Here is a 24,948-nt window from a genome sequence, read left to right on the forward strand (position 1 = left end):
TCTAAACCTAGACAACTATACAGTGGACAAGAAAGAGCTGGAGAAGAAGTAGGGAGAACAAAAAACTACTTGTACATTTTTCAGAGTAGCAGCCGTGTTAGTCTGTATTCGCAAAAAGAAAAGGAGTACTTGTGGCACCTTAGAGACTAACAAATTTATTAGAGCATAAGCTTTCGTGAGCTACAGCTCACTTCATCGGATGCATACTTGTACATTGTGATACAGGAGGGCTAGGGAGCAGTGGGAGAGTGCTAGATAGATAAGCTCAGGGCTAATTAAGGCGTGGTTCCCTGTAGACTAGGGAAAGTGGCTGCAGGTTAATTGGACAATCTGCAGTCAATTAAGGCCCTGTTAGGAACCTAATAAAACCCCCTGCCTCAGGCAGCCAGAGGAGGAGGAAGAAGGACTGGAGCTTGGAGATGTGTTGTGAGACTTGTGAATTGGAGTAAGGGAGACCCTGTCCAGCAGGACAGGGAGACTCCCTTCCCCCTGAGTATCTAAGGACTGAGGGTAAGAAACCCACAGGGGCTGAGGGGGGCTGGGACTCAGAGTGAGGAGCAAACCTAGACCCCACCTCTGCTGCTTCCCTCCTCTACCAGCTTCCTGGGCTAATAGTGGGGCTGTTGGCACCCAAGAGCAGGGGCAAAGGGTGGCATTTTAGCTCCCTGCCAAGAAAAGCGCAGGACCCACCAAACTAAACTTGGCCATCTTGCCACAGTATCTTGTAACACTTGGGCTTACAAATTGGCATAATCAATGTATGTAATAAAAAGAGGACCTCAGAAATCCAGCAGAACAAAATGGCACAAACAACACACTAAAGATCACTGGGCTTTTGTTATATTACATCTTTCTTTAATATGTTGTCTGTGTAGTTTGTAGGCTCCCTAGGGTAGAACCCTTGTCAATCCACTTGTCTCTTTTTTAAAAAAAAAAAAAAAAAAAAAAAGCACCAAGATGTGGTAGGCTTTATAAATAAAATATTTAATTTTGCAACATGCTTCAGGAGTCTGTCTTCTAGTTTTGCTTAGGGGAGGGATGGTTGGCTGCATCCCATTCTGTAGTAGGCAGTGTTACAACGTGACACAAAACTAGCTCTTTATTTACTCAGTTTTCTTGCCAGAAGCAGAAGTCAAGGGAACTATTTGAGCTTTGCAAATAAATTACAATGAAATTCCCACAGAATGACAATGTATTACATTTAGTGTGTTTACACTGAGTGAATTTCTGCACATAAAGAATGGATGTGAGCATCTCGTGACTGTTTTATTATGAAAGGGATAGCTGATGATGCTGAGAATTTGAAAAATGGCCTCTGCAATTGTGCAGCTGTTACACTGTTAAAGATGCTGCATTCTTGCACCCCAGGCTGAAACAAATAAACTGAATAAATAATTTACCTTGAATAACTAATTTGAATGTATTTGCGGAATATCTTCAAATAGAGGAATTTGATGTCTCCTCTGTACTCTGAGCTGAAAGAATAACTAAATTCAAACTACTTGGGTGTAAATATTTAAAATTAGCGCTATGTGGATCAGTTATAGTCAGATAAGTTACATGGTATTTCTGTCTTCTGAATAAGAACTCTTGTACAAAATGAACATTTGTTTTTTGTGAGAACTTACATGTGCAGGTTTGGAATAAACTTTCCAGTTTTGCAGTGAAAAGTTTGTGGAAAGCAAACAATAAAGGGGATGTGAACAGTCACCATTTTAAAACCAGGAAATGTGTAAATACAAACAAAAGCCCTAACCCTGCATTCTCATGCACCCAAAGTCCCCAGTTCCTTCAGAACCACAATTTGTCATTGGGATGAAGCTGACTAATCAAATCTCCAACTGTATTGTCACATAACAACAGCTGCAAAATGCCAGCTGAAAATAAATGAAATCCAAATAAGACAATTCAAAACATTGATCAGGAAACAAGCCCCACCTCAAATATCTAATGAGCAACAGAAGACCATATAGTAGACAGGACATTACATAAAGTGACTTAAAAAAAAGCTGTTTAATTATATTTTTCAATTAAACTAAAACTAATCAATATAAATTAATCAGAGGGGAGAAGGAAAACTTTAGTTAGTGCAAGTGTAACCCACACACTTCCTGGGGTGATGTTTTGTCCCATCTGGTGGCACCAAGACCACTTAGAGAGAGAGAGAGAGATTGAGTCTGCTCTACAGCCATGGCTAAGAGGAGTTGACTTTTAGCTCATGCAGTAGTGGCTCATGTATTAAGCTCCCAAAGTCCCCAGTTCGATCCTGCCTGTCGACAACCAGGGTCTGTTGGTATTACGTAGGCAATAGAGAAACACCTCAAATTAAATAAAAGGTCTTGACAGTGACCTTTAAAATCTACAATAGCCATAATTCAGGTGATTTGTGTTTTTTAAAAATGTTCAAATAAAACCAATACTCAATTTATTTCCTTCAAAAACTCTCATAAGAGGAAAAGGAGTACTTGTGGCACCTTAGAGACTAACAAATTTATTAGAGCATAAGCTTTCGTGAGCTACAGCTCACTTCATCTTATGCTCTAATAAATGTTAGTCTCTAAGGTGCCACAAGTACTCCTTTTCTTTTTGCGAACACAGACTAACACGACTGCTACTCTGAAACCTCTCATAAGAGGCTCATTCCTGCTGCCATTAGCAGTCACAATTATTTTACCATTGACTTCAATGGAAAAAGGATTGACCCAATATATGTAGACTTATCCATGGCACAGAAATTGATTTTCCATGCTGTCAGCTATAGGAATTACTAAAACTTTGATTACTAAACTAACACCAATGTACTGTAGTTTTGTGCTGTGTCTATTGCTGTCCCCTTAGCACAGTTCTAAGATTTGCCTACTATTATTATTTTGCACACCTCTGAAAGAAAATATTTTAAATGTCATCTAGTTTTATTAGCGATGTATTGTACCTGACTCTGAGTAGTCCCACTGATTTCAATGGGACTACTACCCACAAAGGGCTAGATTTGGCCATGCTTACTCGGGGGTATTCTAGTCTGGCTCAGAATAGGATGGTGAGAGTATTGGGATCAAAATTTACTGAAAATTTTATATAATTTTAAATAAATTAAAACATTCACAAAAATAAAGCATTAGGTTTTCCTGCCACCCACCACTCACTGCTTTTATTTGAGGAACATCACTATCTAAAATTATCTTGTCTATTTCACAAGCTTACATGTAATCAGCTAAAAGGATCAGACAAAAGCAATTAATTTTGCCTAGACTATTATGTGTAGGTCCCAGGCTAGAAAGTATAATTTATGAAGTATTTCACGCTGTATTGCAATAATTCAGCTAATTAGTATGGACTCAGCACTAAACACTGTACTTGTACAGTTACTTCTATAAGGCATATATATTTGCATTGAAAAAATCAACATACTAAAGTTCAAATTTAATATTTACTTTCCTAGTGGTGTCTATGAAAATATTTTTTCTCTATAATCTTTTAGTATACCACTGGTGATAGAAATATTTTATGGGAATTACAACTCAATATATGTTTTTCTTTATAAAGATATATACAACTTTGAGGCAGTATTTTTGATGGACAGCAGAATTCATAAAGAGCTTTTGTGTGCTTCTGTGTTCTGAAGTTATATGAAATCCACTTTGAGAAGTAACTTGATTAAAAAAGAAACTGCACCAATGCACAGCCAGAGGCTGACAATTAAAACTAATACATAACCACATGAACATCATATTTATATAGTTAACATTTTTCAGGAGGTGCAGTACTAACATATAGTATTATACATTTGGCACTAATGTTTGCCATTGATCCAGCAATTGGCAAAATTTGTTTCCTATGTATAAATTTCTGTTTGAACATTAGATCTGGCTAGACATATGTTTACTATTTATAAAAAATACTTAGACAGTAAGCTCACGTTGAATAACTAGGTCTACTGTATTCTGGAAACTCTTCAGTAGTAATACAGCTTTCTCATGTTCCATATGTACAAAACTGTGTCCATTTGCCTGTAACACACAAATGAAAACAGGAAACAATCAAATGAAGTTATGTTTAGCACTTTTTCCTTTTTTGGAGAAGAGCTGAAAATTAAAGTAAAAGAAACTTGATGGTTCAAAAATGAAAAAGAACATTGATTACTTCCGATTGGTGGAAATGTGATTCCATACCTTGAAGAGAACAACAATAACGTTCTACTTAAATAATAATAGTGCAACAATTCACTTCTTATAACTTTTAAAAAAATCCTGCTATAACAGTATCTTATATAACAGTAGAGCTATAAAATTAGAGATTTAATTGGACCATCAAAGGTATAGATTTAATCTTGGGATACATAAAGTAGATGTTACCCCAGCAAGCATAGTTTGACAAAGCGGAGGAAAGTTAGTGTCAGAGATCTCCAAGCAAGCAGAAGGTGTAGCCAAGTATTTACGTCTTATGCTACCATCATCTAGCGGCGATAGAAGGGACAGAACACAGCAGACACTCAGGGAGGGGCTCTATTGGACAAAGTGGATATGTCAGTTGAATAAAGAGTGAGCTATCTGCAGTGAGAGCCTGATGGTGAAGTTACTGTGTGTGGAACTCCTAAATGAAGCTATTGGGAGTTCTGCATGCAGAGGGGCTGCAGGCTGAGTCCTTTAGTCAGGAAGCATTCCCTCTGAATCTATCAATAATTTTTGCAATTTATAGGGTGCTAATCACTGTAGTTTCCAAATGAAATTCCAAGGAGTTAATTCTGTCTAATGCATCATTAACTACTAACAGAAAAGTTCACAATGACGGGGAAAATGACAGATGGGTAACTATGTATTAGGAGAATAGATAATTGCTGAGCAAGTTGCTTACATCTAGTTCTATCTAATCTCTACTTTGCCTGTTGTAGTATCTAGTCACCATAGCAGACAGACCTGTTACTCCCACCTCAGAAGCACAAAGATCCAGCTCTTGAGTTTAGTCTAGGCATATCACCATAGGGGCAGACACCACCAGTTTATGGACAAGCTACTTAAAGTAAATGTGCCAAAGCATAAGACTACTGATTACATGACATAAGCATTTCCAGGTGTATGATCACTCCACATACTCCTACAGTCAGCAGTCACAACATGGCCCCAACACAACACAGTCACATATATTCCCTTGTATGCAGGTCCTTGCCAACTTGAAACAACAGTCCAGAGGGATTTTTTTTATAATTTAGTCCTGCATTCTTTCACATGACTAAAATGCCACAGTACTCTCTTGCTGCAAGTTCTTGGGGCCACAGAATTTTTGTTTCTTTTCAGGCTACACCTGTTGATGTTTTCATGTTATGTCCAGAAGATGTGTAATTGTAGATTATTTCAATTTGTGTTATTTTTCAAGTACTTTATCAGCTTCTGACTGCTGGTATGCGGTAGCTCACATGCTCTTTAGGAGAATGTCTCACTGCACTTTTTCCTGTAGGCCAGTGTTTTAATCCTATCTTCTGTTGTATCCAAGAAATTGCACACAAAAAATATGTGTATGTTGTATTAGACCACATTCTGTTCTCATTTACATTTGGAAAAAATCAGGAGTAACTGCACTGAATTCAGGCCCACCACAGAAAGCTGAATGGTAGATGTGATAGGGGTCTGGTATTTGAAAGTATGACTAGATTACTTATAAAAACATGAGGATTTCATTAAGTTTTTAAAATAATAGGTGATGACTATAAATCCCAAGAAAAAAATGCTGTATTTTGACCAGAATTGGTTGGTGAACTAGATGGGCCAAATTCTGCTTTCAGTTACATCAATCTAAGTCTGGATTAACTTCCCTAAATTCCAGATGATGTATCAGTCACACATGCAACTCTCTACACAAAACCACTGCATAAAGTTGTCACTCAGTTGTGGCAATTCCTAAGTCACTAAATTTGAATGTCTAGGGGCAAGAAGCAGGACCTCTGATGGAAGATCTCCACTCTGTATCTTGGACTTGCATAGACCAAAAGTCCATCTGTTTACATGGGCTTTTGTCAAAGATAGGGAGGTGACTGAAGAGGCAGGTTCCCAAGCAGTTGGGCTGGAAATACATTTTGTTCTGATATTTGTTGTTATGTTTTTTTCATTTTGTAAGAGAGGTTTTGAATTTTGTTGAAGTATATTTATAAATTAAAATAAAGAAATGTAACATCTTGAGCGGATCTGCAATTTCCGAAGAAGCTATATGGGGGTCCACATGAACACATCCATTGTCTTTAAAAAGCAAAGGATCAGGCCCCTATGTGTGGTGAATAAATGAAAGAGTCCATTTTATTCTGTTCTTCATGAATCATGAAGAATCTCTCATTTGAAAGGCAACCACACAGTTGAAATCTTCATGAACACACTAATGCGTAATGGATGCAAAGGATTCAGGATGCAAACTCCTGATGGTGGGGAAACAGAAGGTAGGGAAAGTGCCATGTAATAACAGCAAAGTAGCCCCAACAGTTATGTACATGTACTTTAAAGGTATAAGTAAAGAAGTAACAGGCAGAACCATGCTGAAAAGAAAGACAACACTACAGTAAAGAGCAACTCCTTTTATTAATTTTTGTTTTGCTTCATACTATAATATAATTTAGCACTGAGAAACGGTACAAATATCAGACAGAAAAAGGTTTCAAAGGCATTCATTTGTGTTTCAAAAGCAAACCGTCAAAGGATACTCTGGCATTCAGGGCTGTGTTTGGGGCCTCCGTGGCCCTAGCATTATACACAGTGACCCTCATGAGCTGATCTTTGTTACAGCAAAGTCAAACAGCTACCTGCAATCTGTTCCACTCACTTAGAATAAGCCAAAGAACAGTGTACTCTTAGCCACAAGATGCTGGATTCTGCAAGTGAGGGTCGCATAGGACCAGCCCTAGTCACTGGAGGAACCCTCTTTACAGAGGGATTATTTCCCAGGGTGCCAGTTTACCCCACATCATTACACTTCCAGAGCAGCCAAAACAGGCCACAACTAGAAAGAAAATTCTCTGTTAGGTAACATATGGACAAATGACAATCAGGAATCCTCTATTTCTTTCAGCCTATGTGCTGTATCACCCCACTCCCTGTAACACATGCTATTAAATCCATGTATATCTAGGATTTATAGGCCTTGCTCTCCATTGCCTTGTACCCTGCATACTTTTTGTCTAGGAATAGATCTAAATGACTATGTAAGATGGAGGCAAGGTTGAGAATACATATCAATAATTTACTGTGAAAATATATTACAGGAATGTTTAATTATCTCTTCCCCCCCCAAACCAATAAAATAAAAACAAAACAAGAATTACAAATCCAGGAAATTCAGAGTTACGATTAAAGTTAAAATGGATCCAAACATGTTAAGTATAGAAATGTACAGTGAGGACCACCCAAACAACCTTAACACTGTCCTACAGTGATGACCAGCAATTAAGATTAATGCATTTTAGGTCCATAGCCCAGATTAAATTAAAAGATGGTAAATGACAAAGTAATTTTTTCTCCCCCGCCCATGATGTTACTGTGGGTACCTTTGACTGAGAACAATGAGAGATGGCAACCATTTGAAAGAGGGTAATTCTTCACTGAGGAAGCGTATTATATTACAGCTTCTACTGAATGACAAGCTTTCCAGTTATCCAAAAATAAAATAAATAAAATCAGGAATAAATGACTTAATCCTAACAGGTTTTTCCTAATGCCTCGGTATATTGATACTTTGTTACAATATCATTCAAGACCCCAAACAATCTTACATCCATGAAAATGGCACTTCCATAAAGTAGTGCAAAATGGGTGTAAAATGTGAACCAAATGTCAATGAAGAATTCTGATTTGATAGTTTTACATGCATTTTGCCTAGCAGTAACTGACTACACAAGGAAATAGGCAGGGAAACCAGTAACTCTATTTTGTTCTAAATTCTTTGACATCTGTCAGTTCTGTTTCTAAGGGAGACCTCCTCTTTTATCTGCTACAGAGCAACTTTGAGCTTCAGAATGCCAGTGCAAGTCAATGAAGGCAACTGCATAACCCTTCTAGAAATCCCTCTACACCTGAACGCATCACGGCTCTGACAGCCTCATGGCACCACAAAATGCAACAAAAAGCATAAAAAATAAGCTAAAGAATTGAAGACTCATCTCTATGCATACTCCTACCACAGTTTTCCTTTTTATATCATTTCTGATTCAGATGCTGTTGCTGCTTCAGAAGACGCAGCAAAATCCTTCAGTCTTATCAGAAGGAAGACATTTCATTCTGAGTCACATACCTTACAGCAGTTAAGAAGGAGGTATTTTTAACCTGGAGGCCGTGACTGGAAGCCAAGAGACCATGAACACTCACAAACTTCATATGTAGGACATGAAGCACTGTAGCTCTGAATGGATATTTTCAGCTGCTCCCAGTCAGGACTCCAGAGAAAATGGAAAAGATGCACTTCATGTTGCTGTTGCTCTGGAGATTTTTCTGACCTAGTCATGTTGAAAATTAATAGGGAGCTATTGTACCGAGAAATTAAATACGATCCATTCCAAAGTCCCTATAGCTGAATGGCCTTGAAAAAGAAGGGAAATTTCTCAGTAATTAGCAGTTCTTTACCTGCAAAGCATGTGGTTTCCCGGTATCTTTAGCCCTGGCCCAAAATCTTTCCCTGAAACATTTGTAACTTGATTTGCTCAACTTCTGTAGATTGGGTCTGTATATTTGCCATTATTTCCACACCATTCCTAAAAAATTCAATGCTGACTTTAAAAAAAAATAACAGGAAGGGTAGGCTTTTTGAGGAGAAATATTCCCCATTCATGGGCCATGTCCGATAGCTATGCATGTTATTGCAAGACCCAAAATATTTACATGGGGTGAGCTAAATAGCTTCCTCAATACACACACAAAAATCTCACTTTTGATACCTCAGACATTCTAAACGTGCTCTACAATGGACTGTGTTATGCAATATTTCTTCAGGATGGAAGATTGACTCTGAAATGTGATCAGGAAGTATCTGCCTCTTCATGTGTTCTCACTGCCATCTGCAATGAAAAGAAATAAGTTTTATAACATTTTTTTCACTATTTATACCATCTTTACAGAAAATCCTCATCAAGTCTAATTCAATGGCAGACTTACCAAGAATCCATCCCAAGTTTGTTGGCCAGAATTTAAGCAATGGCCAGGTTCTGAAATCTGAAAAAGGAAAGCATAGTGGCTGGGTTCTGGATAATTTGCCACTGTGTTAACATTATTAATAACTTATTATTTACTGAGTGTCAGCAGTGCATTTGGTACAGAACAAATATTTAAGATGACAGTCCCTGACCCCAGTTACTTACTGTCTAATTCAGACTCTGATAGTACAGTTCAATCACATATAATAACCCGTATTGGCTTGTCAGAGGGTATTAAGATTCCTTGTGGTAAATAATCTCTGGTGGGGCAGTATCTAGTAGTGAGATGAAATCCAACGGAGAAAGGGAAATTACCTCAATCATCCTTCAGCTTGATGATGGAATTTTAGCTTCTTCAAGCTAAAATGGGCCACTCTATGACCCATTACTGTTTGTTGTATACCTACAGGTTAGATATACTTCCTAGCTCAGAGGAACTGGATTAGCCACATTTGTCTCAAGATGCACACTAAAGCACATATAATCACCTTGGAAATAGAGTCATATTGTAAGGCCCCACAGGTGAGGTGAGGTTCTGTGGCCTGCAATGTGCAGGAGGTCAGACTAGAAGCTCACGATGGTCCCCTTTGACCTTAAAGTCTAAGTCTAGTATCCAGGCCTGTAGAGCTACCAGGCAGCTGGCAGCTCCAGGTTGTCACCCAGCAGCAGCTGTAACTAACTTGTCTTTCACTTCCTATGATTTGCTATGGACCAAGACCATGGGAAGTTCCATCTCAAGGGTTTGACAGACAGAAACCCTGTTGCTCCTTGCCCTATATAAATCCAAGGGGTATTCCAAGAAGTTTCCAGACAACAGTATAGAACTTCTGTAGCTGTCATAACTGTTCCTTGCTCTTGAATCGCTGGCTTGACTTTGCCTTGATTTGGACTTTGGACCCTGAAACCTGACTCATACACTTGGTATCAACCCTGGCCGGACCTGACTACAAAATCCTCTCTTATCCCAGCATTGGTTTTGCCCCTGCTCTGACCCTTAGGCCCTGACTGCCCTTGGTGGAATCCTGACAGATACTGTACGTGATCCTGGAAGGGGCACAGCACTTGCAACCCCTGTTGATTTTGGCTGGTATTTCTAAAGGAACTAATGGGAAGTACGCACCCAAATCCCTCTGAAATTCAACAGAAGTTAAGCACCTAATTCCTTTACACTCCTTTGAAATCCCAGCCTGTGTAAATACTATATTAGCCACAGAGCAGTGACAAAGTCCATTGAGTTGAATATCCCCTTCTCCCCATGAAAACTGTGTGAGTGGAGAAGGCCCACCAGTGTCCCCCCTTTAGTACTACTGCAAGGTGCAGATTAAGGTCTCATCCTCTGCCATTTCCATGGCGGATGTAACTCCTGCATCCCTCACAGCCCCAGAGAAACTGCACAAGGCTGCTCAGAGGGCTAGGGTGGACAGGAGCTCATTTGCATGACTTGCCATCCTCCTTGAACAGCTTCTACCTGTAGAGGTCCCCTTTTTTCCACTCTGCTCATCACACCATCACATTAAACATCCTAAGGACTGGTGAGCCCTGTGAGCAGTGGTTTCACATATATACTCTGCCTTTAGGAGACTATAACTTGCACAACCAACTTTTTCTCCAAGGTGTCTCCATATTTTGTTTTGAGAATTGGCGAAGTTTGGTCACTTGAGCACAAGCCTTTCTTTCCCCAATCACTGTGTATTGTGTACCCATCAAATATAGGAAACACTTTTTAGTAAGTAGCAAATAATCTTGATGGTTTGCATTCATTCAGGGCAAGGTTCTGCCACCATTAGCTCTTTGGAGTAGTTCCACTGAAGTCAATGGTACTACTTGTAGAATAAGATACACTCAATGTGTGTAAGGGGGAAGAACTGAGACGTTATCTTTTATTTTCATTTTTTTACAGGGGAAAGTCATATTCTGCATTTTATCACTTAAATAACATGAAAATTGGCTGCTCTCTGAAAATAATTCTTTTTATGTTGATGTTGCTGGACTTGAAGGACACTAACATATGAAAGCAAAAGTTATTTGGGATGACTAGTTATTTTTCTTGTCATGTTTTCTGGACTTTTACAGTATAATCAGTCTAAAATGATCTATTAAAATTCCTGCCATTTTTATAACAATATAAATGTTTCTTACCTGATAAGCAGTTAAATTATCTATGAGTTTATGAGTGACTGAAGAAAAATATGAGAATTCTGGTTGATAATGAGATATAATTTAATGTTCCACAAAAAGGCCAAAAGGAAGCTACAGAAACAAATGACTTTTCATCCTCCAAATAATTGACACTTGGCATCAATACAGCACCTCCTACCTGAGGATCTTAAAGCACTTTACAAACATTAATGAATTAAACCTCACAATAGTTCCATGTGATATCTGTATTAATATCCCCTTTTATAAGTGGTGATATTGGCATAGCATACAGAATGTTTAAGTGACTTAGGGTATGTCTACACATCAACTGCTACAACAGAACCATTGTAGCGCTTCAGTGTAGACACTACCTATGCCGATGGGAGGGATTCTCCCATCAGCATAAGTAATTCACTTCCCTGAGAGGCAGTAGCTAGGTCAACAGAAGAATTCTTCCATTGACCTACTGCTGTTTACGCTGGGGGCTATGATGACGTAAGTTTCCAGTGTAGACCAAACCCTAGGGCATGTCTACACTTACCTCCGGAGCGATCAATCCAGCAGGGAGTCGATTTGTTACCTCTAGTGAAGACATAATAAATCAACCACTGAGCGCTCTCCCATCTACTCCGGTACTCCACCGGAGTGAGAAGCGTAGGCGGAGTTGACGGGGGAGCAGCAGCAGTCGACCTACCGCAGTGAAGATACCGCAGTAAGAGCTCTAAATACCTCAACTTCAGCTATGCTATTTTCGTAAATGAAGCTGCAGAACTTAGACCAACTTAGCTCGCCCCCCTTCCCCCTCCCAGTGTAGACCAGGCCTTACTTAGTTAAAGAAGTCTGACACAGAACTGGGAATGGAACACAGATGTCTTGAGTCCCAGGATTCTCCATGTCAAAACCATAAGAAAACTATCTGGCTTTAAAGTTTTGAACAGTCACATTCAGCTATGAATTAATAACAAACCAGAGAATTCTGTTATTGTGTTTACTGTGCATATGACAAATTCTCCTTAACCTAATACGTTAATTAGTACATCTTTTTTCCTCATTTCAGTGACTTCTTTATAACAATAGACAGTAAACATCTTCATGGCTTTAAAACCGAGCAAAACCAACTCATTAAAATCCCTGAATTACATTTTCAATTTATTTCAGTTGAACTTTATTGATAATCTCAGAGTACAAAAACTCCAGAATAATTTCATACTGTTAATTGCATTTTAAAAAGACTATAAATCCACTAAACTTTCTGTGATTTTTAGGATAATAATGCAGCTTTTTACAAGATGTATTCAAGTCAACAGGGCCTGATGAAATTCACCCAGAGTACTTAAGGAACTAGCAGAAGCTATGTTGGAACCATTAGTGATTGTCTTCAAGAATTTATGGAAGTTGGGTGAAGTGCCAGATGACTGGAGAAAGCAAACACAGTACCTATTTTGTTCTCTGACAGAGTTACAGACCTACTGAATTGGGGAGAAGCAACAGACGTGATATAACTTGATTTTACTGAGGCTTCTGACACAGTCCCATATAACATCCTCATAAGCAAATGAGGGAAACGCAGCCTACATAAAATTACTATAAGGTGGGTACACAACTTGTTGAAAAACCATACTCAGAGAGTAGTTATCAGTTTCTGCACAAATGTATATAAATAAGGCAGAGGAGAATTAGGCCCAGGTGGGCCCAAACCTAATATCCCAATTCGAACACCTCCAAATTCTGGGGAAGCCTATATCCCCACTACAATCCAAAATTTGGGCCTGGAATCCAATTGTACAATGGATTGAAACAATACCCCAGATCCAAATGCATCCACATTTTCAGATGTTTCTCACATTTGCCACTCAGGGCCTTTTTTTTTTGTTTGTTTGTTTTTTAACAACTCTGATTTCAATCAATTCCTTGGGATGGAAATGAGCAAAGAAAGCTAATTTTGTGCTATTCAAGCCAAATACTAATACTACAATAACAATTTTTTGTACCCCATGGTACCGGAGGGCCAGGGAAGAACAAGGCCATATGTTCAGTGATAGCACACACAACTTTCTCCTCCCCTAGAAAAGCCTTCCACTTTAACTTCCATGTTATTCTCTAGTGGAACCTTTTTCCAAAATGCCTTTTGTTGGTCTCACTCTTTAAATTTGGCAGAGAGAAGTACCTGTAGCCCTAAAGTGGTCATTTTGCTACTTGCTGCTGCTTTCTGCATCTCCATCTATTTCAGCTAGTAAGCATTCTTCATTTCTGATGTTCCATACTGAGGAGAAGTTTATGTCCTAGAAGCACGTTTAAAACAATGTTAAACTGACTGTTTTATTCAAATAGAAAGTTAAATTGGGAGGTACAGTTCCAAACTGAAGCACTGGGAGAGATGTTCAGAACAAGAAGTAATGGGTTTAAGTTGCAGCAAGGAAGATTCAGGTTAGACACTAGGAAACACTTCCTAACCGTCAGGGTAGTTAAGTACTGGAACAAATTACCTATGGAGGTTGCGGAATCTCTCTCTCTCAAGGTTTTTAAGAGCAGGTTAGGCAAACACCTGTCAGGTGTTTGCAGATGCTTTTGACGCTACAGTTCTGAAAGGGGCAAGCTGGCTACTTCCTACAGAATGTCCCTCCCCACACCAACTCTGTGAGCCAAACTGATTTATATTAACTTTCAAGGGCTCCTCCCCTGTCCTGGGAACCCTCCCTCTCTCCTCCTCAGGGAGAGATTAGGAGGGACATTGGCAAATGAGAGATTAAATTGAATTTGGGAAACATGGGGCTGTGGGAATGGGAGGGAAGATGTCTGGTGGCAGTGCAGAGGAAAAAGAGTTCCACAACATTTTGAGGACCAAAGTTTCTTCGAGTTTTGCCTGGGGATAATGGAAGAACTATTCTTCTAATAGAAGAACACAGGAGGAGGAAACTGCGTAACTAAGAATTTGCAATTTCCTTAACCACATGGGGAAAATCCAAATAGGTAAACACCAGGCCCTTACATTTTTAATGCGTTCCTTTTCTCCTACCAAGGTGCTTGCGGCACCCCACAAAAACTCCCCAACCATGAACAATAAAACATTCTTTGATTAAGAATAATACCGGCTAAGCATATCATGTTAGAAAATGAAGGAAGCATTGACCATTCCATTCTTGCTTCACACTATTTTGTTGAATGAGTTCATATTTCAGACAATAAAACTGACTTTGAGAGCACTGCCATTAATTAGGTGCAGATTTAGGGATGTATGAGTGGGCTGACTTAATCAACTTTGCATTGATTCACAATGTAGTCACTGTATTATTTTCTCCAGTGTTTTTGTGTCCGTACAAGTTTTCATCACTGATCCACTAAAGCCAAGTCAGCTTTAAAAGGGCAGCAATATTAAATCAATTTATATTTTGGAAAATTCAGAAGCCACAGCGATTATTTCTTTAAGCTATTTTGGATGATATATTATTGATGTTTAAAAAAATTAAAAGGACACTTTGCCTTACATGCAGACTAAAGCACAGTTTAATTTCTACTGCCTTCAGTCCATTTTAATAAAATTACAGCAGATGGCATTGTATAAAGTGAATTTCTAACAAATTGAACTAATTTCTCTTACATTCAGATAGCTACAATCTTACTTCTGGCTACTTACATAAAGTACTACTCTACATAAGAAAGGGTGGCAAAATCAGACCTTAAGGGGTAAAGTTCTTGTGGCTGTGTTGGTCCCAGTATATGAGAGAGAACAAGGTGAGTGGGGCAACATCTTTTATTGCACCAACTTTTGTTGATGAAAGGGATAAGCCTTTGAGCTTCACAGAGCTCTTCTCAGCAGACCTGACCTGAGGAAGAGCTTTGTGAAGCTCAAAAACTTGTCCTCCACCATCAGAAATGGGTCCAATAAAAGATATTACCTCACCCACTTTGTCTCTCTCCAAAGGGCGAGTCCCAAAGGGACTTAGGCCTTACAATACTCGGTACTGTGATGCTTAGGTGGCCTGCCACACTGTGGAATTCATAGTCCCAAGTTAGGTACCCAGGCCTGCGGAGAGTTAGGTGCCTAAGAATGGGATTCACAAAAGCCAGCACACTGAACAGGGAGCTGCCTCATACAGCCAGTAGGAAATGCTGAGGAAACAGGTGCAGTTTAAGCTCCAGTTCTCAAAGGAATTTAGCTGCCTAAATCCAGGCCAAAGGGAGATGCCTATCTCTGCTCGGGATTAACAGCCATGAACCCTCTCCAGGAGTTAGGTGCCTAAGCCCTTTCTTGAAAAAAAAACCCAAAAAAACAATGGTGCTGGTGCTTCCTCCCCACTTTATTAACTTTTGCCTAGTGGTTATAGCAGTCAATCAAGTCGATTCAATTCCTCCTTCTGTCTGGTGTGGAGCAGGAATTTGAATCAGAAGAGTGCTCTAATCACTGAGCTATGGGATATTACGGGGTGTCTCTCCTGTTGAAATTGTTCCATTTTGTATAACCAATTAAATAGAGATCTGAACAGAGAATATCCCGGGTGACTGTGCAAACTACTCAGCTAAAGATTATAAAGGTACGACCATCACTTCCTCCTCTGGCCTTCGAGTACATCTACTGGATCAGGCCCTGCAGGTGACAAAGGTAGGGCAATGGCTAGTTTTACAATTCTGCCACGGCTTAGGCATGAGCTAGGCACCTGGGCATCAGCTCTGAGGCAGCTGTGCGCATGCTCAGCAGCAGATATTTAGGTGCCTATACGGGCAGATAGACTTAGAGGCCTACAGAATTAGGCAGCAGCTAAGTGGTGAATGCCAGTGGTAGCTAAATGTTGGAATTAAGCAGTTAGTGGCAGTTAGACACTTTAATCCCTTTGTGAATCTGGACCTAAGTGTATATGAGTCCAATCCAGCAAGCCCTCTACATGCAGGACTCTGGTTTAAGCACTGAGAATTTTATGCACAGAAGGGTTGGGTGCATATCTATCTTTATATAGATCTTGAAATGCAAAACCAACTGTAATAAACATATTTATATCTCAGATTTGACACAGCTAGTTAGCTATAAGTGGCAATAGGGCTACTAAGAATGAGCATGCTCATTCTCCACCAACATTTCACTGTGAGGAAGCAAGTTGGTCTTGTGGTTAAGATACTGGATTGGGAATCCGGGTTCAATTCCTGTCTGTGGTCACCGGCAAGTCACTTAACCAGACTTAATTCCCTATTTGTGAAAGAGGGGCAATAATACTTTGTCTGCCTTTGCCTATTAGAGTCTGCGCTCTTCAAGATAAGGACTGTTTCTTACAGTTTTTTACTGTGTATATAGTGCTTAGCAAAACAGGACCTCAATCTTGGGTTTGGGTTGCTCTAGACATTTCTGTAATCCAAATAATAAAGTCACCAGGTGTCACTCTGCAAAGTGCAGTTTGGGCCTTCTCTAGCTGACAGCTCTGTTCCAGATGTTGTCCAGGAATAGAACTGGTTAAAAAAATTAAAATTTTGGAATGTCAACATAAATATGGTGAAATTTTCATGAAAACAATGTTTTTGACCAGCTATAACTGTGGTTCCCAAACTTGTTCCGCCGCTTATGCAGGGAAAGCCCCTGGCAGGCCGGGCCAGTTTGTTTACCTGCTGTGTCCACGGGTTCAGCCAATCGCGGCTCCCAGTGGCCATGGTTCGCTGCTCCAGGCCAATGGGAGCTGCTGGAAGCGGCACGGGCCGAGGGACGTACTGGCCGCCGCTTCCAGCAGCTCCCATTGGCCTGGAGCAGCGAACCGCGGCCACTGGGAGCTGCAATTGGCTGAACCTGCAGACACGGAAGGTAAACAAACTGGCCCCCGACCCGTCAGGGGTTTTCCCTGCACAAGTGGCGGAACAAGTTTGGGAACCACTGAGCTATAAACAGGAAGGGAGGCAAGGACCATACAGCTGATGAAGTAAAAATGATGGGTGACTGGGGCAAGGGGATAAGGGTGATGAGGCAGGAGCTTTTCCTATCCTTTCCCAACAACACCCTTCTATAACTGGAGAAGAAGGGAGGAGCCCTTAAAAAGATCCAAACTGGTAACTACGGTGAGAACAGAACATAGAAGCAGATTTCATCCAATAATGCCTTTTTGTTTTTAAAAAATAAAATCTTGGTTCATAGTTTGGTTTGGATCCAATTTGTCCCCACACTTGCAGGACAGCTTCTCCAACACTACTAGAGGCCATAAAGAGAAGAACTAATGCCCATGAAACATAACCTGTGGGTGCATGGATGGACAGCACATGACTGCATGAAATCTCCCAGCTTGTTTTTTAACATGTCAACATGGTCCTGGTTCTTCTGGAGCATCTGCAACAAACTGACTCTGAATAGGCCATGCTGCTGTGGTGCCAAGATCTGCTTCCTTCTGGTGCTTGTACAGCTCTGAAAGCTATAGATATTTATGCCTGGACAGGTCACATATCCCATACAATCACCTGGGTACTTTCAAATTTTTCTGAACAAAATATTCCAGTTGTATATTGATCTTAAAGAAAAGTCATAAAATGATTAATGAGACAGATAAAGACATACATGTCATGGAATACTGTACTTAAAATTGTCAAGTTATTAACCGTTGAGTTTATATACACAATAATTTTAAGATTATTTAGATATTCAGGTTATTATTTCCATAATTTTAAACTACATTGTAAACATTATCAGAAACAAGACAATGAGTACTACTGCAGCTTGCTGATTTACTATATGATTAAGGAATTTATGCTGCCTTAAATTGATAACAAACATTTTGATTTAAGAATGATAATCATTATTTCAAATCACTATTGTGGTTTTTAAAACTCAGTTTCTAAATGTGCAGTTCTACTCTGAAAAGTTACTCTGAAAAAATTGGCATATGGAGTTCCATGGTTACTGTCTCATTGATTCCAAATTGAATTTGCTCCGTATAAAAGTAAATAGATCATACTTTGCCAATTCCGCAAATTTACCTGGACTCTCAGGCACAAGCTGGGTTCTCTCATCCTTGCACACCTCAGTAATAGAGGTTCTGCAGGTCAGATCACTCACTGACTTCTGCACAACCCCATTAGCCTTCAGTGGCGTTGTACAGATACAAGCAAATGTATAATTGGAAGACAGTAGGGTTGCACAAAGTTAACTGAGGACATAATTTTCCTAGTGTGTGTCTGTTACTGGTGATAATGTACAAAAGTAAAACCTTTCTTGAGTGATACTTCCCAGCTTGAGTTTGGTCCTGAGAAAAAACATATTACACTTGATATGGAAACTGTGAGAAACAAACCTGGAATGCCGTGATGCCATTTTTAGAAAGTCACTCTTCAGAACAAAATAGCAATGTAAACTCCCTTGACTTAATTGTGCCTGAAAGGCACTCCCCCAGTGGTGGCACCAACCAGGTAGAGGCAGGTACTGTGACTGCTACTATACCTCTTCATGAAGTTCAGTTTACTCCTCTGACACATTTTGCCAGGCATTGCACAGAGGAGAGGGAGAGCTGAGCATCACTTTCTTCCCACACCTTTTAAGGGTGCACAGGTGGGGAAGGAAAGACTGCTTGGGGTGCTTCCTCTTCCCTCCACATTTCTACATATGGGTCACATGCAATCCTATTTTATTAACTGGATAAACTTTGCTAAAGTAGTTCACTAACAGGAGACAGTTGCACTTCTTTAATTGTTTTGCACTTGAAGCTGTTTTTCAGCTACCTACGGTAATTGAATGGTGTTCACAGGCAAAATTGGTTCTAGGCTACCACCATGAATCAGGTTGTTAGACCTTGCAGTCTACTAGGTACAACCTCCTCTAACCTGCTTTCCCTCTAAACAACAAAGTAATCATAATTAATTTGTGTCACTATCCAAGTGAGATCAGAATTATAAAAAGTATAATAAATTAGGTTGGTAGGTAAACCATCTACATTGTTTTTCAGTTACAGTGCATTCACTCTTGCAGTATGGACGGCATTAAAGAGAGAGAATGCAGTTCCAAAAGTTGCAGGTACATGTATTATTATTACTTGTCACCTATTTGGAATAAATATGTTTTGTCTTTCCTGTATTTAATTATATCATGAAGACTCCTGCCTGTTGATGTATAAGTGAAGGAGTACAGACCAGATTAACAGCAAAATTCTGAATAATTTAAAATGGAAAGCAGGCATCCCACGCAATTATGTATTGCTGCTATTACACCTCCAGCATTCTTTTGCATCTCTTGAAATCAGTTGCTTTGATTCTAAAGAGCACTGAGTCAACCCAGTGACAAAGGCATTTCCAGAAATTATCTGCACTTCTGCAATTAGCAGGCTATAATGTAGGAAGTACAGAACAGTTTATTAGAGCAGTGACACATGCTAATATCACTGTTAATGGTAGATAACTCAATGCCATTAATATGTTGTACTGTGAGTGCTTGTCAACAAGTGTCCTTGTTGTATGACATCATGAAAAATCATTTGAGATAACATGACAACTATGAAATTAAACTAGGTGTGAACTGTACACCCTAGATAAAAATGTACAGAATAGTAGAATCCATCATCCACAGTTGCATAAAACAGTACAAACTACAAAGGATTGTATCAGGAATACTCCCACAGTTTCTGCACATTAGATAACATTCTAGTGCAACTTTAGACAATATTCTTACCTCATTAATTTTTGTACTATTCTTTGTTTGCTTTAATTTACTTAACCTACCTTCAATGTTCTGCTTTATAATTCTAGCTGTTGCTTATTTAAAACACTTATTTTAGATTTGTTAACTGATTTCTTTAATTCATTGCTCTCTGGGAACACCTTCAACTAATTGTATAATATAACATTAATAAATTAATTCATAGAGATGTATGTTAACTGCAAACAAATTAGCAATGATGAAGGCCTGATTCAGAGCTTGTTGAAGTCAATGAGATTCTTTCTACTGCAAGGGAGAACAGAGGCACAGGTGTATGATACAGTAGTGTAACTGCAGACTGCCCCATTATAGAAGTTTGCAAAATGCAATGAGCCTCAACCCCAGGATAAGTTCAAGAGGTTTGAAAGTCTGCTATGAATCTTTTGCACAGCTATAATCACGCTTCCCTCACTCACATACTCACTCTGCCTGAAAATACCATTTACAGTGACAATACATTTTCCAGGTAAAAATAATGGTTTCCAGGATTCTGTAGGTTTCAGAGTAGCAGCCATGTTAGTCTGTATTCGCAAAAAGAAAAGGAGGACTTCCTTTTGTACTTCCTACTGTAGCTCACGAAAGCTTATGCTCCAATACATTTGTTAGTCTCTAAGGTGCCACAAGTCCTCCTTTTCTTTCAGGATTCTGTAGAAAAGCATCTTTTTTGGAAAAAATATAGTTATTTTTGCCACTACTTCTTGATCTTCCACCAGTGGAGAATTTCTAAAATGCCGTTAGGGCAGCTTTCCTTGCCTTTCCCTGGATTACACTAGGGGACTTAATTTAAATAGTTCATACTAAAACGTAGAGCTTTCATTTGAAATCAATTGACAAAAGAGGCCCCAGGTTTCTTCTGAGGCCATTCGCATGGTTTTGTTCTCCAGCACAAGGGATATCAGGTCTTCTGGTGAGAGTATTTCGAAGATATCCCCGCAGTGAAGCAGAGGCAAAGTACTGCAGCCACATTTCTTTGTGAAAATGTGACTGCACAGAAATTTGGTCTTATACTGGAAGAAAATGTGAAAAATCATAAACATGACTCGAGTTGCCAGCCAATTAATGAAATGTTCAAATTCTTGCTTTCATTCACATACAAGAAACAAGCAAAGGAATAACACTGAAATAGCATGATGTTATTCATTTATACAACAGCACAATTGTTGAGGTAAAAAAATATTGCATACACTATGTTTACTTCTTTTAGTCACTATTAATATTAGAAAGTTATAGGTAAAACTGCTTTTTATTATCTCTAGATTAGATAATTAGATTCTAATTAGAGTAGCTCTATTGTTTGCTTTGCATTTAAAGACAATAAATGGACTGTTCTATCTGTTACCATTTGAAGTATGGGTTTATATATAGTTTGGGTCCTTTACAGATCCTTACCCACATCATCCAGATAGCTTGAGATCATATTTCTGCTAATAGATCCATGATTTCAACTCTGCAGGGCAGGTGAAAGGGCATTACCAGTGAAGATGCCTTTCCTTTGGAGTGTATTATCCTGTTAGTTTAACAGAGCTGGAATCTGTTGATCTTGATGCCAAGCACATTTATTTTTTCCAGGGTTTTACGTGTGTGAGAACTGTGTGGAGGACCATTCTTTATTTTTGGTCAGTCTGTTCTCCGGAACTGATTATTGCTGTATGTGCATTGCATGTAGACAGAGGTAATGAGACAGGTACCTCACTGTACGTAAAGAAGAGCCCAATGCTCCCCTCTCTGAAAAGTACATGGGAGGACAAAAACAATAGGGGAAAAATTGTTTACCAGGTTCATCTTGATGCCACAGGCTCATTTCAAAAAGGAGCAGACTGTGGTCTATGGGAAGGAGAAAGGTCACAGTTTCTAGATCCTGTGTATCCAAAGCATAAGCCTATGGAGCCTGAGCCAACCCTGGCAATAGACCATTCTCTGCAGGGTCTAGTAGCCTCCTCTATGTTGCCATTAGCTCTTTCGTCCTGTGCCTGAGCACTATATCCTCTGAGGGAGCAGAAGCCACAGAGAAGAATGAATGCTGCTTGGACCTCATGCCCCACGACTGTGTAACACCACTCTCTGATCTCAGAGATTTCTCCAGGAGGGGTTTCTTCTGCTCTCAGGAAGGTGGTGCATGACACTGAGACAAGTGTCTCCTTTCTTCATGTTTCCCATCCCTTCCACACTGATTTGTTCCCATTCCTTCTGAGAAAGGGAAGAGAAATGTCTAGCCCTAAATAAAGTTCTCTGAATTAATTATAAACTAAATTAGTAAAATAAATTAGCTAACGAAAAGTGGGAATGTCTAAACTACTTGGCAGTGAGGAAAAATTATTTGATCTAGAACTAAATTAAAATTACAAACTAAACAAAAACATAGTTCCCTCTTACCTTAAGGATCTTATCACCAGGCTGGAGCAGCTGGATGCTGTCCATCAGGCTGAACCCTAGTACAAAGATACCCTATAAGTCAGAAGTAACAGAGGTTAGGATTCTATTACCAAGCACTAGGCTAAATGTTCTTTTGATATTTTGTATTAAAAATGGAGAAACTTCAGCAATGACCCCATTTCTATGTAGCTCAGTTTCTAAAAGGTCCCATTCACTGAGATTTAAAAAGATTTGATATTGTGCAACAGTAGAAAACTGCCAGTCACCATGCAATAATAATTTAGAAATATACATACATGAACCAGTCACTAAGAGTGATTAGTCCAGCTCCAGAAGCATGGTGTTGAACTATATATGCACTATAGGACATTTTTATTTTAAATCATCTGGAATCCTTCCAGTACTCAGCTTTTCTGGATATACCCTGTAGATTTGACCCCAGTTATCGCATGCACCCTTCAAAGATGTGTTAGAACTGTTTCTGTCATTGCTAATTTTATCTATTACAAGTTTAAAAGTTTTATACAGATTTGTATGAACAGAAGTAGACCAGTGATTATAGACTTTTACTTCAGTGAAATATTGTTTTATCAAGCAAGTACCTGACTACATACATTAAAGAACTTTGAAGGATTGATTTCAGAGTAGCAGCCATGTTAGTCTGTATTCGCAAAAAGAAAAGCCACAAGTACTCCTTTTGCTTTTAAAGGATTGATGCTTGCTAAACATCCTGTAAGAGACCAATATAATCATTTCCTGAAATCTGTCCAACTGCCTGTTGTTTGCTGATCTGAAGGCTTTAAATAATCCTGTTAATGCTTTAAAGCTAAAACTTTTTAAGTAGCTAAGCAGCAGTCCCAAGTTACAGCACCTCTGTATTGTGCTCTCTTGGTGTTTCTCTGCTGATGTCAATTTAATTAGTTAGGGCAGGGATCGGCAACCTTTGGCATGCGGCCCACCTGGGAAAGCCACTGGCAGGTTTTTGTTTGTTTATCTGCAGCGTCTGCAGGTTCAGCCAGCACATCCCTCGGCCCACACCGCTTCCCGCAGCCCCCATTGGATTGGAACATGGACACAGAGGCAAAATGAGGACAGACATACATGGAATTAAGCAGCAGGCTTAAACTTTTATTAAACTTTAACAAGAGAAGGGGCACTATCCACCCATTACTTCTGACTTATAGGGTATCTTCTATACCAGGCATTTAATTGGTTACAGTGTGAGGGTTACAGGGTCTCTTTACCATATAATATGGGGTAGGACTCAGCTCTCAGGGCTCAGAGCTCTCTGAGTCAGAGCACCCTCACCCTATGATTAGGCAGAGGGTAAGCCACAATGCAAGGGACACAACGTCTGACCTCGGCCCATGAAAGCCACAAGGTCTGATCCTATCACGAGCCCAAGGCCCATCACCAAAATCCCAGATCTTTTACTTTTGGGAACCATTCATTTTATTCACTTAATCACACTGGAAACCGGCTGCAAGTTGTGACAAATAAACAACTCCATCCCAGTACCACCGTTAGCTACTTAACTCACTGTGGTTTGAAGGTGCTGTGAGAAGGCAAAAATCTCTCCAGATCTCTGCCAATTGGCCCATGGGAGAAAGAATTCCTTCCTGACTCCCTAAACAGATGATTGACTAGACTAGCGGCATCTGTCAGGCCAGGTTCCCATTCCTAGTTTAGGTGGGTAGGGTGGGATATTGGACTGGAGCTGAAAGAGACTACCCACACCTCCTGCGCTGGGTTAAATTCTGGGAACTGGATATGCTGGCCATTCAGCACCCCTTGTTCCCAGCTGATCAATGGGTGCCAGAGACTCCTGGAAGAGGAGCTACCTATTGTCCCTTAGTGAGTGTTTCCCTTCGTTACTGCTGAGCCTGTCCCGTTTTCACAGCTGGACATCAAGTTCTCCCATATGTTTATGTGGATGGATTATGTTCTCAGTTACTTCTCTGTTCCTTTGGCTCCCCTTTGAATAATTTCGTTTGCACTCTTTCTTTATCAGTCACACCCTATTTCTCTGCTCTTACCTAAATCTTTTTACTATGTTTAACCAGCATCTTTTGTTGTTCTCTCTGTTATATAGGTCATGCTTGGAAATAAGGATTGGTTACATAAACTTCCTCTTGATTTAGTTTGGAATCTGATCTCTGGATAGCACAAAGAAGGGGGAGGGCAAGGAGGCCACACCATTTCAAAAACACTGTCCAGAAGGTACTGCACATAGGAAAAGGGTTGAGGACTCCATCAAAATAAGTGCAAAGTGATTAGGAAACTGAGATAAGGAGAGGTCACTCAGAGTTGCTGTTGGCTAAGGTTATTATGGACTGAGCGGGCAAGATGATCTAGGCAATTCTGAGACAATGTTACTCCATCAGCACATCTTATTTTAACTCTTATTATGAGGATGAATATTCTTTAGCATGGTGTGCTGTAAGTTTACTGATTTCATGTGGTATACAGTAAAATACTGTACATGAAGTATTTATATCTAAATTATTGGAATTGTACAATGAGAGAGAAGTTGAGCCCCACTATAACCTTTAAATTATTATAAATACGCAAATAATGATTGAAGCATTAAAAACACTTAGAAGATCTCAAGTAAAAACATGTAAGG

The 24,948-nt window shown here is 39.5% G+C and overlaps 1 protein-coding gene across 4 annotated transcripts in view; it reads right to left on the bottom strand.

The window, feature by feature from the left end:
- Positions 1 to 933: 933 nt before the first annotated feature.
- The window catches only part of LRRC7 (leucine rich repeat containing 7), a 380,755-nt gene continuing 356,740 nt past the window's right edge, over positions 934 to 24,948 (bottom strand). The window contains exons 25-27 of one of the 4 annotated variants that reach the window (XM_043490856.1): positions 22,323 to 22,394; positions 9,123 to 9,179; positions 6,544 to 9,025 (exon numbers count right to left, since the gene is read on the bottom strand). In XM_043490856.1, coding sequence (XP_043346791.1) covers positions 8,987 to 9,025; positions 9,123 to 9,179; positions 22,323 to 22,394 — 168 coding nt within the window. In that variant the 3' untranslated portion in view covers positions 6,544 to 8,986. Of the gene's footprint in view, positions 4,008 to 6,543; positions 9,026 to 9,122; positions 9,180 to 22,322; positions 22,395 to 24,948 lie in introns of those variants that run through there. The other 3 variants (XM_043490855.1, XM_043490857.1, XM_043490858.1) reach the window with 3 other exon arrangements.

The sequence above is a fragment of the Dermochelys coriacea genome, chromosome 8 (genome assembly GCF_009764565.3).
Source record: "Dermochelys coriacea isolate rDerCor1 chromosome 8, rDerCor1.pri.v4, whole genome shotgun sequence".
NCBI classification, from domain to species: Eukaryota; Metazoa; Chordata; order Testudines; family Dermochelyidae; genus Dermochelys; species Dermochelys coriacea.